The following is an 18697-nucleotide window of genomic DNA, read 5'->3' as shown; positions in this document are numbered from 1 at the left end:
GAAAGTCTACATCCGTCCATCACATCAAAGCCCCCTTTGTTCTGCTCTGATGCTTAGAAACATCTCAAACAACCAGCTGCAGAAAAAAACAAAACAGCTGCATGGTCGAAGTGTGTTGGAAAGGTTGGAGAAGCACATTTTCTTTGAAATATTTCACAAAAAAGAAGAAAAAGGAAAAACAAGAGGCAGATTTTTATAGTAAGAGTTTGGAGGAAACACAAATTATTGATCTGTTTGCATTTAAAATGATTTAAAAACATTTTATTTTATAATCAAGCTTTTGTCTTTCCCTATAAATTTGTAGATTAAGCATAAATCTTTTTTAAACATTTTTGATTTTCAAAATAAAAGCTCTTTTCTTTTGCCAAAAAGTATAACAGAAGAATATTTTTGTAAAACTGTTTCATTTTTACATTTCAGGCCATTTAAGTTACATATTCCTGCATTTTTAACTATTTTTCTATTATTGATTCTTTGTTTCAAGAGAATGGTTTCTCACATTTTAGTCTGTCGAAAAGCATTTGGAAATGTCATCAGTGTCAGACCTAAACTGCTCTTTATTAATCCCTTAAAATGACTTCTTAAGGGAATTCGAATTTACAGCATCTTAAGCTTTCACGCTGTATGTTGCTAATACACAAAAATTCACTTCATCTAGCATCACCTCAAATGGAAAAGCGACTGAAGAATATTTTTTAGATAACTGAATAAATGAATTCAGAAATGAAGGGGTTAAATATAAATACAGACAGCGGAAAAGGGAAACACTTTCCAAAGAATAAAGTGCTCATATCATTTTTTATATATAGTTGTGTATATATATATATATATATATATATATATATATATATATATATATATATATATATATATATATATATATATATATATATATATATATATATAAATATATATATATATATAAATATATATATACACACACACATACACGGGCACATACATGCAGATACCATTGACTGTATGCTAGAACTAGACTGAGTGACTCCTCCCCTTGCGTTCCAAACAGGAAGTACCCACTGGCTCCAAAAAACCTCTACAGAGAAATAAACGGCTGTCAGTCATTCTATTGGTCAGAATAATCATCCTTGCTCTGCTACCTTTTTTTAACACGTTTTTTGATCATACTAATTTGTTTTCATGGTAAAAAAAATTTTCTGCAGGACAAATTGTTGAAGTTATAAACTGACCAATCAGACGTCTCAATAAAACCATGTGGTCTCTCTTCGACCGTTCGGATTGTTTGACAGGTTTCATGTAGCCCACTTTGCAGTAGCAGGGATGTGGACTTCCAACAAGCTCACTCCTGATTGGCGAGAGTGGTTGCCATAGAAACAACGACTCAGACAAACCCGGACAACAACTGCTCGCTGATGACTTCTGGTTCAAACATGGCAATGTCCATATTGCACAAAAAAGGCAACTGACTTTGACTTCATTTGGTTGTGGCCAGAAGTAAACCGTTTTTCTATGGAAGACATCATGCTGACTCGCTCCAGTTCTCATATAGTCAATGATGCTCACACGCGAGCACACACTGCATGTATAAACATGTTTGCCCAGCAAACAAAGCACTTCGATGCAAAGTTTCCACTGGTTTGCATTCTCTCCGTCGTCATGAGAAAGTCACGTTTCTGTTTACCCTCCATTCTGTCCTGCTTCGGTCTGAAATCCTGTCAGAGCTTCTATGCAAACATGTGAGTGACTGCCTCCGCCCTCATGTCATGGGTTTGCATTTTGACCGTTTGGTGATTGTTTACTTTAGCGTCTACTTTCAGTGATGCTGATATGATTCTGATGCAGGACGCTGCGTGCGGACGGCGTGTGTGAGAGTGTGCTGTACGGCCTGCCGCTGGTCATCCGCCCCACCACCTGCTGGCAGCTGGACTGGGACGAGATGGAGGCCAACCACCACTTGTTCCTCGCTCTGTGCCACACACTCAGAGTGGGTTTGGCTTTTTTTTTTTTTGTTCCATCAGTGAGCACTGACCGTGACAGAGTGAAGTCATGTTTCACATGTAACCTCTTAAAAAAAACCTTCCCCTTTTGTTCTGGTTTTTTCTCTAAATTAGTCAAATTGACTGGAAACCTAATGTAGTTACAAAAGCTGTGCACTTGGGGGCGCTGTTGTCTGAAACAAGCTCTGATCAGCCAGAAATAAGGCCTCAGGTGACATATATATATATGTTGATAAGTGCTTTCTTCTCCCAAGCAAGCATGGAGCATTTATTTAAAAAAAATTAAATAAAATCGGATAATATATCCTCATTAATGAGTTTCTTCTGGTAGGAGGAAATCAAGACTGAAAGCACTTTTTTGGGTTTTTAAATGATCACTTTCAATGAACCCCTTAGCAAAAAAAGTAGAATACTTGAAGTTTTTTTTCTTTTTATTAAGTGTACTCAACTATAAGTATAGCAGGTCTACTATAGACCTTGTATGTGTAGTGTAGGAAGTAACTAAATACTTATTCAGACTACACTGGAACATTTAGGTTTACAATAGTATATAAAAAGTAAGCTTCAAGTATCCCACCTTCATTTTAGTATAGACTAAGTGTACTTATACACTTAAATAGTCAACTTTTTGCTAGGGGTCACTTGTTTTGTCCAAACCAGATTTAGATGACCTTTCACCTCTACCCAATATCAAATCTCCTTTAAACAGACACTACGTTTAGACATGAACACAAAAAAACAACTTTTTGATTTTTGTCCTGCTTTCTTAATAGCACCCAGTTTTGTTTGTTACCCTTCTCAATACCTTTCTGTGTTTTTCTGAACATTAAAGCCGCTATTTCATGAGTTTCTTTGCTCTTTCCAGACTCGGGACCTGTTCCTGTTGCTGCAGGCTGATCCAAGTTCTGCAGCTGGAGCCTCAGGTCTGTAAGAGTAAGGATTACAGAAACTGAAATATATTAAATACCCACTCTGGCGACATTTGTTTTTGGTGTCTTTTCTGATGATGGAAGACATTTAGTCAGATTAAAATAGCATTTCTGAGTTTTTCTTTCTTCAAATCTTTGTGAATTTGGAGCAGAAGAAAAAAAATCGTTTTTTTGTGACATAGAAAACACACTGGGTGGGCTACAAGCTGCCTGCTCTGCTCCATTTGTATTTGTCCAAGAAACAACACGAGTTTTTGGATTTGGGTAAAATAAATTAGAATTAAATAAAAGATCATTTGAATAATAAATAACCATAATTACATGACCACTGGGGATGTTTTTAAAATAGAACAAAAGATGATCGGAGTGGGACTTTAATATTAGCCAAAGGCAAACTTTAAAAGTCTGCATTTCTGTTCAAACAGGTGTGAACTCTCACTATCTGCTCCAGCCGTCCATGTCTCTGTCCTTCCTCTTGAAGCCTGTCGCCTCCAGAGAACTGATGCTGCCCTCCTCAATGCCTGTTTCTGCTCAGGACCCTTCCCCTGATGCCATGCAGACTGTGCAGGTCACAGTGACTCCTTCTAAGCTTTCCTTGGAAACTTGAATCAAGTTTCAGCCTCGTCTTCCACACAATTAAGTTCCAATTTGTGCGCTTAAATTGGTATTTTGTAAATAAATTACTAGTAGGAATTGAAGGTACTAAAATACTCATTTGCAGTGACGTACGGTGAGGCACTGACGTCATCAGTCCAATTTACAAACACGTGAACCCTACACATTAACTTATTCACCAGTTGATTGGCAACAGTTAAAGTGTGTTGTTATAAATTTCATTTCAACATTTTTCTTCCATTCACAAACTGTAGCATAGGAATACAAATCACCAGTATTGTTATTATTGACTTACTTTGACTTATAAATGAAGTCCCTGGGCCACTCCTGAAGAAACAAATGGGTGTTTGTGGAAATTGTTTCTTTTTCTTCCAGTTTTTAAAGTCTTTCTGTCTCAATGGAGATCATTGTCAGTGACATGTTTCCACAAATTCCTGAGTTTAGACAGGAAATCCTCCATTTAGAAAATAATGCTAAACAATATTAAAGAATAAGCAGACAGCTGCACTTGACTTGTTACCACTAATTCTATTGTTCTTTAGCTGCAGTGTCACATTCTCTGGTATTGAGGCACGAGTACTGCATGTCTCATCCAGTGTTAATCTAATGTACATTTTTTGCAGTAAATGAGTCACAAACTGGCACCAACATCACCAGACAGTTAGTGAAATATAAGCAAATCAAGTGATTAAAAATAAAGCATCTTTTATGACAATAGAAAGACCGAAACAGTAAAGCGCAGGGAAGGCAGGAGCTGCTGGTGCCTCCCCTGCCGCTTTCTCGTGTTCTTTAACAGGAAATTTGTGAATTCATTACTTTTTTTTTTTTTTTTACCAAAGAAGCTTTGGTAAAAAATCCACACAGAAAAAAACTATTCGTAGAATAGACATGTCTAAAAATTAATATTTAATTTTTTTTTAAAAAAGTCTTAATTTTATGGAATATATGTTTTTTTTAGCTAATCTCTGAGTTGTGGGTGGGGCTGTTGCCACAGAGCAATCCCACCCCCACTTCCTTTTACCCACCTGTATTTTCTACATCTTAATAAATACATCCTTTTTCTAACTGCAGTATTTCGCCTCCTGATTTACTGCGATTAGAATAAAGAAATATTCCGAAATGCAACTTTCTTTATTCATTTTCTTTATATACATGTGCTCCATTATTAAAAATATGTCACAAGAACATGTTAAGACAATTTCAATCGACGTGGGTCTTTAAAATCTGGTAACATTGGGCTCAAAATAGTAAAACTAAAAATGTTCACTAACTAAACACTAGCTCTAATCCACATGGGTTTTAGGTTGATATCAAATGCCATGAAGCTGGTATTCATACCAGGTCATGATTGTTTCAGGGCTGCCTGTCTCAGCTGGATGAGGAGTTGGTGTTAAACCCGCTGGCGCTCTGCAGTAACCTGTACCAGCACCTGAGGAGCAGAGGTCTGCTGTCACAGCCGCGATACCCGTACAGGTCAGCATGAAGCGGGAGGAAAACTTTTGCATTCTCATCCATCACGTTGGCATCTGTGTGAAGTTTCACCTGACTCACTTTGTTGCAAACACAACAAACAAACGGAGACTGAGGTCATCGTGAGAGCTGCTGCGTTTCTCAATGAGAAAGTCTGATTCCATGAGAACAAAGAAGTGTGTTTGTGGTTCCAGAGTCCAGTCAGCGGCTCCGCACAGAGAGCAGCTTCACACACCTGAGGGACCAAAGAACCGAGCGGCGCGGCAGGTGAGCATGGCGGGGCAAAGGTCGCCTCTTTCTGCCCCACCACCGCACGCCATAAAACGAGTGACGCCCCTGGCAGGGTTCCACAGAAAACAGGTCATCCTTCCTATCAGTCACATCAAGACAGCGGCAATCAACTTCCTTCTTGCCATCCACTGCATCTTTTGACCATTAGGTGTCAGCATGCAGCGACTACTGACAGTTCAACCTTTTTTAACACTGGTTGCAAAAATAGCATCCTTTTTTTTGTGGTCAGTTCTGGAACCTTTTCTAATTTTGATGTGCAGCGCATTCATTTAGAAAGAGTCTGCTTTTGATATTCAGAGTAATCTATTACAAATCCTTTTTAGTTCCGTTTTTTTTAGGTTTTTCAAATCAAATTTCATGTTTTCCCTGATGTGGAACAAGCAAAACAGATACAGGAAATGACTTCCTGACTGCTTCTCCATGATAGTCAGTCACCCAGCTCTCAAGAAAAAAAAAACATCAGTGTTTCTGTGTGTCCATGTCATCAGTGTCAACAGTGGCTGTGAGGGATTCTTTGGATAAATTGTTGCTGTGTTTTTGAATCCTCCGGATCTTGAAATGAAACCGACAGAAGCTCATTTAGCAACAGGATACAGACGGATCATAAATCTGCTGGTCACAAGTTCCTTCAAGGAACTGAGCTATAACTTTACACTAAAGGTCACAAGGTGAAAAATGTTTTCTCTGCAGCCTTCCAAAAAACCACAACACAAAATGCAGATGTATACACAAACACAGGAGGACTTCACAGAACTTCCATACTATTTAATCATTCTTTACTATGATGTGACTGCTGTTAGGGGTTTTTGTGTTAGGCTTCTACAAGAATATACAAATGTTTGGTTTTTATTCAACTAAGTAGACAGCCAGCTTTTGGGTTTGTGGTTGTCGCCATCCTGCTGTGAGCCGTCACCGAGCTGTTTTCCAGAAGGGTAGAATTAGGAATGAAACCCAAATCAAACTGTTGTTCACTCATAATTGGATGGTCACCCATGTTAGGTTTCAGTCTCAAACATTTAAGAAAGTGGTTGATAAATAGATGGTGATAATTGTGATATCAGGTTTAGCTCTCAAAAAAAACAACTTTGGAAGCAGAAAACATTTTTGATGCAGCAAACATCACTGAGGACGTCGTCTAACTCTGTCAAATACATTCATATTCATTCTTGTAACCCTTGTGCTATCCTAGGCACTTTAACGTTGGGAGTTGGGTCATCTAGACCCACTAGACAGTGTTCTGAACCTTTTCTCTTCAATGATTTGTGATCTTCACTGGTGTCCATGGATTACATGAAATCTTTCCACCTTTATCCACCTTTGTCATGGTAGGGAGAACACGTCAATGTAAGGGTGGGGTCATCTAAGATAGCACAAGGGTTAAAGGTGGGTTGTTGTGTCAAAACGTATATTATATTTCTCTACCTTGGCCTATGGTAACGCATTCATGTGAGTTATCATGACTCTACATCTTTATGTCACTTTAGAAATCTTTTATTTTGAGAGTGTAGCTAAAGTTCATTTGGTCACTTGGAGGCCATTTCTTGTGTTTCTGTGGGTGAATTGGATGTAGATATGCTGGGAATCAAACTCCAACCGAGTCAACATTAACGTCATATTGACGTACCACTAACCTTGTTTCAGGAGGATTGTTGTTCTTGTTTTCCTCAGATTCTAGTTTCCATGTGAATCTTTTTAACCCTGTAACAGCGGAGCTTTAGCTCCCGTCTGTTCGACTGCAGGAACTCTTCCACCGTTTACACCACTGATGTCATTGGAGCTGATTCAGAGGCGGAGAAAAGCAGCCTTTTTTTAGATGCAACACTTTACAGCAATGAATTGCTTACACAACAAAAATCAGCTGATTCTGTCCGCTTCTCTCTGCGCCAGAACCAGCTGACAAGGTGAAGTGGATTTATATAAAAAAAAAAAAAAGCAAAACAAAAATAATCGTTTAAAATTTAATCTTAGCTTTGTTGTCATGGCGACAGGTGGAAACTCCCTTAAGTTTTGTACGTAAGTGTAAATCTATGAAACAGCTGCTTTAGATCCAGAGAGAATGTCATAAAGCAGATGGGATTATTCAGAATTCGTGTTTCCTGTCCCAGTTATCAGCTCCCATGCAGATGCTGGCTGTGACTCATCTGTGATAAGACTGCAAACATGCAAATACTTCACTTCAATGCAAAACGCAAACCTATCCACTGCCTCTCTCTCCTGTTCTTTTCCTTCTTGTAGTTTTTCTCATTTTTGAATCAAGTTTACAAAAACACGCCGCACTGACGATTGTTTTTCAGTTGTGTTTTTTTTTAATTAACAATACACAAACTGTCTCCATTCAGCTGCAAAATCTAGGGCGCCAACACGGATCGCACAGCAAGGTCAAGGCCACGGTGGCCCCGCTGCCCCCCTCCACCTCTTCCTTTTCCTCCTTCCTGGGACCTCCTCCATCGAAGCGTCCCGCTCTGAGCTTCATCTGCAGCCGCCGCCGCCGCCCGACTCAGCCAGACGACGAGGACGGTGACGACAACAGCGCGGCGAGGATGCAGTAAGAGCTCAGAGAGAGCAGAGCCCGATTCCCACACACAGTCACCCACACAGTCACCCAAACCGTCTCCAAGTTCTCGTTCATGTTGTTTTTAAAGAGTTTGTGTGGAACGTCTCACAGTTGCTCGGTGAACGTCCACAAAAGCCGGCGTGCACATTCCTCTCCATTCTGCCCTTAAACCCCAGTGTGAGCACAGCTTTAGTGTTTTAATGGGAATGAAGCGGCGGACAGAGGGGCCCCTCTGCGCCCCCCCCTCCAGACAGAGCACCCAACAAAAACTGGTCCCGTCTGCAAAAACGGAAAATGTCATAAGAAAGGACTTTGACGCTGTTCTGACAGCAAACCCCAACAATGACAGCATTGATGCAGGTCTATGTTTCCAGAGCCACACACACACCTAATCAGCATCCCGCCATTCCGCCCCCATGCCACCAACGACCCGCCGGCACAACGCCGTGATGTCACAGGAGTTCCGCATTCACCAGTGAAAGCCACAACGGCGCTTTTGTCTGCAGGGAGAATTCACTTGAACCTTCAGCTCTGCCACCCTCCACCCTTTGGCTCTCCTTCATCCTCGTGAGCCGCCAAAGGCAGAGCAAACGCGCGCCACCTTCATCCAATAGTTCAGGCAGAACAACACTGGTGTCTGTAAGCAACAACAAAAAGGAAAGGTCAAAGGGCGTCGAATCCTGACCGTGACGCCGTCAGAAACACGCCATGTTCATTTTCAGAGCTGCAAGCCAAACACTTCCTGTCTGACTTTGGTTTGGACTTCTCTGCTGCATTCTAACTCTGACTGAGTGTCTGGAGTCTCTGTTCTGTTTCTGTTCCACCCTTCAGGTGACACAACCTTCCTGTGTTCTAAACTCATGTTGTTTATTTTATGAGCTGTGACCAAAATAAAAGCATCATTTATTAACCGTTTTACATTACTTCTACAAGCTACAACCACAAAAACTTTTAACCTTTTGAACGCCCACAGATTTTCCAGCGGAGGATTAAAAAAATAAAACATGACGTGAAAATGAACAATGAGGGGATCCTAGCTGCTGATAGCCTGTGCGCTTTGATTTAAATCATGTCTAAACACCTAAAAAACTATTTTTTAAACGTTTTTAAATTACTTTTGGCTATTGCTGATCAAAATCTGAATTAAAGATAATTATGTCATCACAATATTGACTAGATTTTATGTTTTTTAAGCAAAAATACAAGAAAATTCAACAGAAAAGTGTCTGCAGTAAAAAAAAAAAAAAAAGAATATCAAGGCATTACCTTTAATTAAATTTGAGTTTTCATATTAAAAATAAAGTGTTTAAATAAATCACTAATCGTTAAAGACCCACTCCAGTGAAAATGGCGTTTTTAACACGTTCTTGTTGCATTTTTTGGGCTTCATGGATGGAATCTGAAAGACTCACTTTTTAGTCTGATTAGAAACGACAAGCTCCAAACTTAAACAGGACACACACAAACACACAGTGACAGATTTGATTCTGAAAGAGTATTTCTTTCTGGTTCATATAGTTTCTGGAAAGGTTCAAATGAGTCTTTTTTTTATTTTGTGTACGCATATTAAGAGTGTCACAATTCTCGGTTTAAACCGAACCCTATGTTGCACAATTCAACCGAATTTTGGGGAAAGTGAATCGTTGAATCGCTACCATTTACATTGAAAGTGTCAAACATGCGTGTTGAGCCTAATTTAAGAAGGATATATCATTCTTTTTTTTGTTACATTACACCGGGCTATTTAGAGACCAACGGAAAGGTTTTTTAATATTGTTTTTTGCTTGTAAACAAACTTAAACAAAGGATATTTCTGAATGATTTGTTTTTGTTGTTGTAGTTTTGTAAAACACAAAGTGACCCAAAAATCGAGGTTGGAACCGAATGATCGTTGCATCAGGAGTGAATCTGAGAGTACAAGACATAACAAACACAGTGATGTTGGTTTACAGTGGTGCCTAAACACTCAGTAAATAGATTTTATCTGTCTTTACTTCTTAGGACTTCTGCCTAAAAATATGAAAACAACAGTGACTAGGTTTTTTTTTTTATATCTTTATGCTAAGTTTATTTTCTACAACGTAGTTTTATGGCCACCAACAAAATAAAGTAATATTACAAATTTTAAGCTTGTCGTAAATTTATGAGATTAAAGTGGAGGTGAGCATGCAGAGCAGCAGCAGCTGAACGCCGCGCAGCAGCAGAGCAGACCCACTAAACTTAGTGAACCAGGTGAGCTGAACGTTTAATGATAACGTTCCAAATGTTTGGAAGCTCATGTGTTTGAGTTTAAGGTTTATGAATGTTTTAATTATTGATGGTGGTTTACAGGATCTCTGCAGCCCGTTGATGAAGATATCGGTCTCCCTGCAGATGCAAGATCTAAGTCTGTGTAATGCTTCCGTCTGAGGAGGAGGAGCACTTTTAGGCATTTGCAAGGTTCTTCTGCTAATATAACAGACTATTTTTATTTATCTTTGTTGTTTTATGTTGAAAAAAGATCATTTATCTGCAGGATAAATTGTAACTGTTTGCACATTGGTGTTCTGTGCATGACAGGTTCATGACGTAATGAGACAAATGGACTTCTGGGTATGTGAATAATGATGGCAGAATAAAGTAGCGGTCCTCTACATCCAAATGTGTCTCTGAGCTCCTGATTTTACTGATGAAACTCAGCTTTACCGACACCGAACCCCGGAAAGCCGGCTACACTGACAATAATCGGATTTTGAGTGACCAAAAGGTTCAGAATTTCTTTGTTTTTGAAGTAAAACTTCTGAAGAGGCTCCACATATTTCATCTTTAAGCAAGGCTCCAATAAACAGACAACTTTGTTGTTTTTTTCTCGTTAATTTATCACATTTTAAATTTGTCTTTTTTCTCGTAAATGAATGTTTTAAAGTCATAAACGTATGACTTTAAAACACCTTATTTTACGAGAAAAAAAGTATTAAATGTAGCCTATGACTTCTAAAGTTATAAACAGACAACTTTCTTCTCGTAATTTAACAGTCGTGATTTTTATCTCTCGTAAATTTATGAATTTATAGTCGTAATTTAAAAAAATATTTTCATTTGTAAATTGGCCCTAAAACTCGGTTGTAGAATCAAGCCCTGATCGTTTGTTCGGTAGCAGGAAGTTGTGTCTTCTCTCTCTGAAACTGAGGCTGTCAGGGACCTGCCTGTGTGTTTTTTATGACTTTTTAAATGAGGAAGCAGTAAAAACTGTCAAATCCTTTTGTTCCATTCTAGTAAAGTTAAATTGGACATTATTTTTTTTTTTTTTTTTGTTTTTTTTTTTGTTCCTTTCATGAAAATTGATGTTCAAATGTTTACATGTTTGTCTTACATATTGAACATTTTCATGATTGGAAGGGAGCAGAATTGAAGAACACAATTCTTATAATTATCTGCTCCCTTTTAAACATTACATTTACATTTCTCACACCATCACCTGTGCTCAGATTGCACAATGTACAGTTCCACTACACAGTAAATACATTCCATTCATTTAATACATATATTCCAAAAATTGCATTCAACAGTCAAGTTTGTACAAACTAATTTGTTTAGCTTTATACATGCGTTTAAATTTAATAATATTTTGACAACTTTTTAACTAATTCTCCTGGGAATTCCACATTTTTACCCCTGCTATAGACAAACACTTTTGCTTTAATGTTGTTCGAGCAATCTGTTGTTTGAAATCAAATTTTCTCCTATGATTTTCATCTCCTGTGGTAAAAATAAAAAACTTTTGTAGGTCTTCTGGTAAATCTCTGTTTCTGGCTTTAAACATAACTAATAAGGTCTGCAATTCAATTAAATTTTTAAGTTTTAATAAGCCTGACTTAATAAAAAGTTCATTTGTGTGATCTCTAAAATTAGCTTTGTGAATAATTCGAATAGCTCTCTTCTGTAGTAGAATTAAGGGCATTATATTAGTTTCATATGTATTTCCCCACACTTCAATACAATATGTGAAATAAGGTAAAACCAAAGAGCAATATAACATGTGCATAATATGACATGGTAAAATATATTTAGATTTGTTCAGAACAAAAAGGCTCTTGGCTACTTTATTTTTTACATAAAATATATGAGATTTCCATGTTAATTTGTCGTCCAACATAACCCCTAAAAATTTAAATTCAGACACCTGTTCTATTTTTATATTGTGGGAGCCGGTTTAGCTCGTGCTGGTTTGCGGCGCCTTCCGTCCGTGAAACCCAGGTTCGAATCCGGGCTGCTCCCTGTTCCCTTCTCTACTTCTGTGCCAGTCCCAAGCCCGGTTGCTTTGAGAAGGTTGCGTCAGGAAGGGCATCCGGCGTAAAACATTGCCAAATTTACCATGCGACTTGTTCGCTGTGGCGACCCCTGATGGGAGGAGCCGAAAGAGAAACAAGTTCTATTTTTATATTGTCAATGGACAAAGTCACTTCTGTTCTGTTTTTATTACCAAACACCATAAACTTTGTTTTTGTTAGATTCAAAGATAGTTTATTGTAGTCAAACCACATTTTGAGTTTTATCATTTCCATTTCAATACTTTTAGCTAAGGTTTTCAGATTATCCCCAGAACAGAAAAAATTAGTATCATCAGCAAATAAAACAAACTGTAACAACTTAGAAATATCACAGATATCATTTATATATAAAATAAAAAGTTTAGGTCCTACAATTGAGCCTTGTGGGAGTCCACAAATAATATTCATAAGATCAGACTTCTTACCTCCAAACTGTACATATTGTTGTCTGTTTTTTAAATAACTGGTGATCCAGTTCAGGGCGATTCCTCTAACCCCATATGCATATAATTTAGAAATCAAGATAGAATGATCTATGGTGTCAAAAGCCTTCTTTAAATCCATGAAAACTCCTATTGTGTATTTCTTTTTGTCAATTGCTGTTGAAATTTCTTCAACTGTTTTCATTATAGCCAAACCCGTGGACCTTTTAGAACGAAACCCAAACTGATTCTCACTTAACAATTTATTTTTTTCAATAAAGCTGTCTAGTTTGTTAACAAACAACTTTTCTAAAACTTTAGAAAATTGAGAAAGTAATGATACTGGTCTGTAATTATTAAAAGTATGTCTGTCTCCATTTTTAAAAAAAGGAATAACTTTAGCTATTTTCATCTTCTCAGGAAAAATTCCTAATTTAAGTGAAAGATTAAAGATATGATGTAGTGGTTTTACAACACAATCTATGGTCATTTTTATTAATTTCATGTCAATCCCGTCCCTGTCCTTTGAGGTCTTGTTTTTTAGTTTGTATACTGTAGTCAAAATGTCATTTTCAGTCACATCAGATAAATACATAGAATGGGAAATCCAATTTTTATTTTCAATAATATCTTTTGATTGTAAATTGCATGTAATATTTTCTGCTAAATTGGGTCCTATATTTACAAAAAATGAATTGAATTCATTTGCCATGTCCTCTTGCTTTTTGATGACCACATTGTCTTTAAGGAAGAAGTGAGGTAGTTCTATTGATCCTGACTTATTTCCTATGACCTTATTCAGAATATTCCACGTAGCCTTTAAGTTATGTTTATTTTCATACAGAATCCTATGATAATATTTCTTTTCAGCTTGTCTCAATACATTTGTTAACTTGTTTTTGTAAACCTTATAACGTTTTTCAGCTGCTGCTGTTCTTAAGTTTAAAAAGTCCTTATAGAGTTTGTTTTTCTTTTTACAAGCATTCTGTAGGCCCTTTGTTATCCAGGGTTTTCTGTTATTTTTAGATTTAGGTCTACTTAGAACTTCTGGACAGTGTCTATTGTAAAGATCTAAATAACATTTCAGAAAAGCCTCATATGCACCGTTTACATCATTTGTATAAATTTCATTCCAGTCTTGATTTATGAGATCACTTCTGAAAGCGTTCAGAGTTTCATCATTCCTTATTCTTTTGTATATTTGGTGGATTTCTGCTGACTTTTTTTGCAACCTGAAGTCAAATATAGCAAATACAGGCAAGTGATCGCTTATGTCATTAATTAATAACCCACAATTTCTTTGAGTTTCCAAAATATTGGTAAAAATGTTGTCTATTAAAGTTGCACTACTTGTTGTTATTCTGCTAGGCTTTGTAATCAAAGGATACAATCCTTTACTATATAATGAATCGAAAAAATCAGATGTTTGTAAATGTGAATCTAGCTTTATGAGATCTATATTGAAGTCTCCACAAATTATTAATTGTTTATGGTGATTTAGATTACTTAACATATCTTCTAAATTTTCCTTAAAAGTTTCAATTTTTGATCCTGGTTTCCTATATACACATCCAACAGTCATATTTTTGTTTTTTTGTAACTCTATTTCCACAGCAACACTTTCCATTAAATCATCAATAGTAGATGTCATGCATTTTACCGGTTTCCATTTTAAACCGTTGTCAATATAAAGGGCAACTCCCCCTCCAATCCTATTTGTTCTGCTATTGTAATACAAATCATAACCTTCAACTTTCAAATTATTTTCCTTCCCTTTAATTATCCATGTCTCTGACAGAGCAATTACTTTAAATTTTCCTTTAAATGTGTCCAAAAAAGATTTAATTTTATCAAAATTTCTTGGTAGACTTCTACAATTAAAATGAATAACAGAAAATTTTCCCTCAGTTTTAACTTCACTGAGTTGTTCCTCGCAGTAATATCTGCAGGTATCCTTGAACTTATTAAACACATGAGTGTCTGGATCCACATCATTATCAAAATCATAAAGTCCATGCTCTGTATAATCAAACTTAGAAGTGTTTTCACTCACCACTGAGTCAGTCATTTGTGCTGAAAATAAAGTCCTTCTCTCTACAGAATAGTCCACAGTCTGATTCTGTCAGTAGAGTCTAAACAAAATAGAACTTTAGAGTTTTTCATTTGTACTGATCCAGGTCTTTCAGTTGTCTCACTGCTACCACTTTAGCTTGCTCTGGTGATCCATTCAGTTTTATGAACACTTTTCCATTCCTGGTCCAGGTGGCTTGTATTTTATGTTGCTTTTTCAGGATACGACATGTCCAAGCAATTTCTGAGTTTTTCTTGGTCAGGTGCTCATTTAAATAAACTCCAGTGCCCTTCAGTTTCTTTGCCTCCTTTAGGATTTCCACTTTGTGCTTTCTGCTTACAAATCTTATAATGATCATAGGCTTCTTTTTTTTATCCTTACTTGGCAGAGTGTGGCATGCTGAGATGTGTCGACTATCCAGATGAATGTCTTTACTTCTCATATAGTGGATCACTTGTTGCTCCAGGGTGTGCTGCTCCACAGATGGTGCATCTTCACCTTCTTGATCACTTTTTGGGTCAGCAGCCCGGGCATAACTTTGATGTCTGGTCTCTAGCCCTGTGAGCAGAAGGTCATCTGCTCTGGAATTCTGCTCCAAGTCATCCACCTTTTGCTCCAGGATTTCAATCCTTAGATCCTTTTGTTTGATGACAGCCTTTAACTCCTGGATCTGTTTTTCCATGAGACCTGTCAGTGTTTTCTGATTTTTTACCACTTCACTGATGTCCCTTGACAAGAAGTTCAGAGATTCCTTCATTTCTGCAATTTCAGCAGCTAACTTGGTATTACTGGACATCTTGCTCCGAGTCCCAATAGAGGATGACATGCGCTGCACGATAGTTCTCTTCTTTCTGGATACAATAACTACTAATTGTCGAAATTATCAAGTAGAATAAAGTGGATACATAAAGCAGAAATACCAATGTCTTGACTTTTGATGGATGTCATCATATTTTAGCGATTTTTGATGGATTGAATCAGGCCTTTAATCGACCTCATCACGACACAGAGCTTTTCTTTTCTCATTCTTTTTAAGTCTCACTCCGATTATCTTTGTGAAAGTGGTTCCAGTGGTCTTTTAATCATAATTATGCCATTTTTGGCCTGAATCTAAAAACCTGTGTCGTTTCCTAGGACATCTGACTCTTGCCACAGAGTAAGCCCGCCCCCACTTCCCGTCATCCATCTGCTTAAGTGCTCACAGCCTCTCACACCCCAACCTAACAATATTATCTGCTCCTAAATTAAAATACTCAGAAACGCTATTTTAGACTTAATAGTCTTCATAATTGCCCTCCATCATCACAAAAATGCTGTAAGAACATGTTAGAAACACCAAAGACCGCTGCGGGTGAGCAGTCGTTTTTTAACTCGCAGAGCTGATCGCTCCAAATTATTTCTAGTTTGGGACGTGAAGCAGAACCTACTCGAGTTAGAAAAACGTCTCACGGCCTCAAAGAAAACACAAAACCCGCTCCAACCTGACATTTGCAAAGCTATCAAAAAGAGAGATTTTTCTGCAACACACATGTTTAAACCTAACTAGAGCTTCAAAATGGAACATCATGTTTTGTTTCCGGCATATTTATGCGCAACTTTCACACAAACACAACTACCGTAGTTTTGAGGGATTTTGTTTAAACTGAGGCAAAGTTGAACATAAACTCAGGTAATCCTGTAGGACTTTATACAGCATGACTACTAATAAGCTTTACGTTTTGTGTTCTACTAGAATGACCTCAAATGTAGGCAGATTTGAGTCCTTCGTAGCCATACTTATATCTTAACGCTACATTAACCCCTTCATGTCTGACTTTCTTTTTCCAATCACTGAATATAAGAAAATATAAAAACAATATTTTCCATTAAAGGAGATGCTAAATTAAGCAGAATCCCGGTTTAATGGTAAGTTGTGAGTCAGCAACATACGGCATGAGGGGTTACATCCTTTTCTGACCTTTTTTTCCCACTGTAACCTATGAAAAAAAAGTTCATTTCAGTGTGATCTACATGGCACTGACGCAGTTATCATGATAACTTTTAGCGTTGCGACTTCCTGCTTCATTCTCAACGTTCCATTTCCGTTTCTCTTTTTGCAGAAAAGTCTTTTTTCCAGGCTTTGTGTGTGTGTGTGTGTGTGTGTGTGTGTCACACAAACTGTAATCCTTTGTGTCTTTCCTGGAATTGTCCTTGCTGGCTTCAGGACTGGGAGAGTTCAGGGTGAAAAGGCTGTGCAGAGATGCACCCGAGAGACAAGAGCAGAGAGCAGATCAGAGAGAACTGAAAGAGGAAGTTCACCTTAGTGAGTGGGAGGTGAGGTCCTGAAAAGGAAATCTCTGGGTCACAATGGTCTCTTGAAGTCTGCAAATGTGTTTTTTAAAACCAAATGCTGACAAAAAAGATGTGATACACACAGGTTTTATTCTAAATGTGATGCAATCTTTGCATCACAGAGTGAAGGAATCATCTGGATTTCAGCTGCACAAAGTCAATGACACTTTCTTCTTACTCACACAGAGCTAAAAATAGGTTTTGGTGGTCTGCAGAGTCAAAAAGAGGAAACCAGAACAGTTCTGGTTTTGAACACACACTTCCAAATCACACCTGTTTGAAGAAAAAAGTTGTTTCTGTTTGCTGTAGTAACTGCAGCCCACGGTTTCCTCACATTGGACAACCCAGATGGCTGCTGGGATACATGCCCAGATCACAGGTGGGAGGGGCTCCAGCATTGGACTGTACATGAGAGCTGGACTGAGTGACCAGGGAGTCAGCGCTGGCTCCAAGAAGCCAGAATCCCAGAGACTTCTTTAGAGAATCGGATACATTTTTGACATGTTCTTGCTAATCCTCATAATCTTTTTTTATACTTCAATAAACTAAACAATCAGATGCCTCAATAAAAGCGTTGGGTCTCCCGTCAAACATCTGATTGATTCTCCTGAGTCAAGTACTGGGGGTGTGGCCTTCCAACGAGCTCACTACTGACTGCCTGGAGTGTAACCATAAAAACCTGGACTCAGACCAACTCGCATCAATCACCGCTTACCGACGGCATCTGGCTCCAACACGGCGACGTCAGAAGTGAGTCGCTTTCTATGGGTGATGTCCCACTCACTCAGTCCAGTTCTCATCTACAGTCAAAGGCTTTGACTCCACAGGAAGACCATGCGGCGCAGACAGAATGATCCTCAGTTAGTCTGTGACAGGTGCTGAAAATGAGTCCGAAAATTGGCATCTTAAAAAAAAGAAACAAAGAATGAAGTTGTATAAGAGAGTTCAGATCAAAACTTTAAGCTGTGACTATCCGTAACTATCACCATACAAGGCCAAATACTAGAGGGACTACTTTTCCCCCCCATCATGTAGAGAAGCGTTGATAGAAAGACAGTTTCAGTGCCTCTTCTAGTTCTGAGTGGAAATGCAACTTAACGTTTAGATGAGGAGGTGAGACTAAACTGGACCTGATTAATGATTCAAAGGTACATAAAATAAAAAGGCAGGGGCCTTGATATTTGCATAAACATCACAAAACTACAGAGTCTAATCAGGCAAAAAGAAAAAGTCAGAGTTTCCCAGAATTCCCTGCTGGTGGCTGATGTTTCTGTTTAGCGTGTCCTGGATACAGCCGTATTGATCCGCCTCTGCAGAGGTCTGCATGAGCATTTTCATATGTAGGTTGAAGGCAGTCAGTCGATCAGCTCTGCAGATGTGTGAAAAGGCAAAGGCACGCAGCAGAAAAATGTGATGGACACAAAAGACGGAACAATCGCTGAAAAAATATGTAATTAACTCACTTGTGGATTTTTAAATTGCAAAAGTTTCCAAAAACTCTCTTCTGTGTTTAGAAAAAAAAGGTTTTAGAGTCAGGATGAACTATGACAGAGTACTAGGGCCACCATAAAATAAATAATAAATGGGGGAAAAAAAGTTGCAAAAGTATTTTTAAAAGTTCACACTACTATAAGAACAAAGCAATCCTAAATCATTGTCTTTACGAGAATGAAATCATGAGGAAACAGGCAACATCTAACAAAAAACAGTCACAACATGAAGAAAAGA

The 18697-nt window shown here is 37.9% G+C and overlaps 1 protein-coding gene across 1 annotated transcript in view; it reads left to right on the top strand.

The window, feature by feature from the left end:
• m1ap (meiosis 1 associated protein) overlaps positions 1 to 8745 on the top strand; it is a 33698-nt gene extending 24953 nt beyond the window's left edge. Inside the window, exons 7-12 of the mRNA XM_020711635.2 lie at positions 1822 to 1963; positions 2842 to 2899; positions 3331 to 3473; positions 4878 to 4993; positions 5185 to 5257; positions 7621 to 8745. Coding sequence (XP_020567294.1) covers positions 1822 to 1963; positions 2842 to 2899; positions 3331 to 3473; positions 4878 to 4993; positions 5185 to 5257; positions 7621 to 7830 — 742 coding nt within the window. The 3' untranslated portion in view covers positions 7831 to 8745. The remainder of the gene's footprint in view (positions 1 to 1821; positions 1964 to 2841; positions 2900 to 3330; positions 3474 to 4877; positions 4994 to 5184; positions 5258 to 7620) is intronic.
• Positions 8746 to 18697: the final 9952 nt, after the last annotated feature.

This window comes from Oryzias latipes, chromosome 18 (genome assembly GCF_002234675.1).
Source record: "Oryzias latipes chromosome 18, ASM223467v1".
Classification (NCBI taxonomy): domain Eukaryota; kingdom Metazoa; phylum Chordata; class Actinopteri; order Beloniformes; family Adrianichthyidae; genus Oryzias; species Oryzias latipes.
Note: the sequence above shows the minus strand (reverse complement) of the source record. Positions and strands in the feature narration are given on the sequence as shown.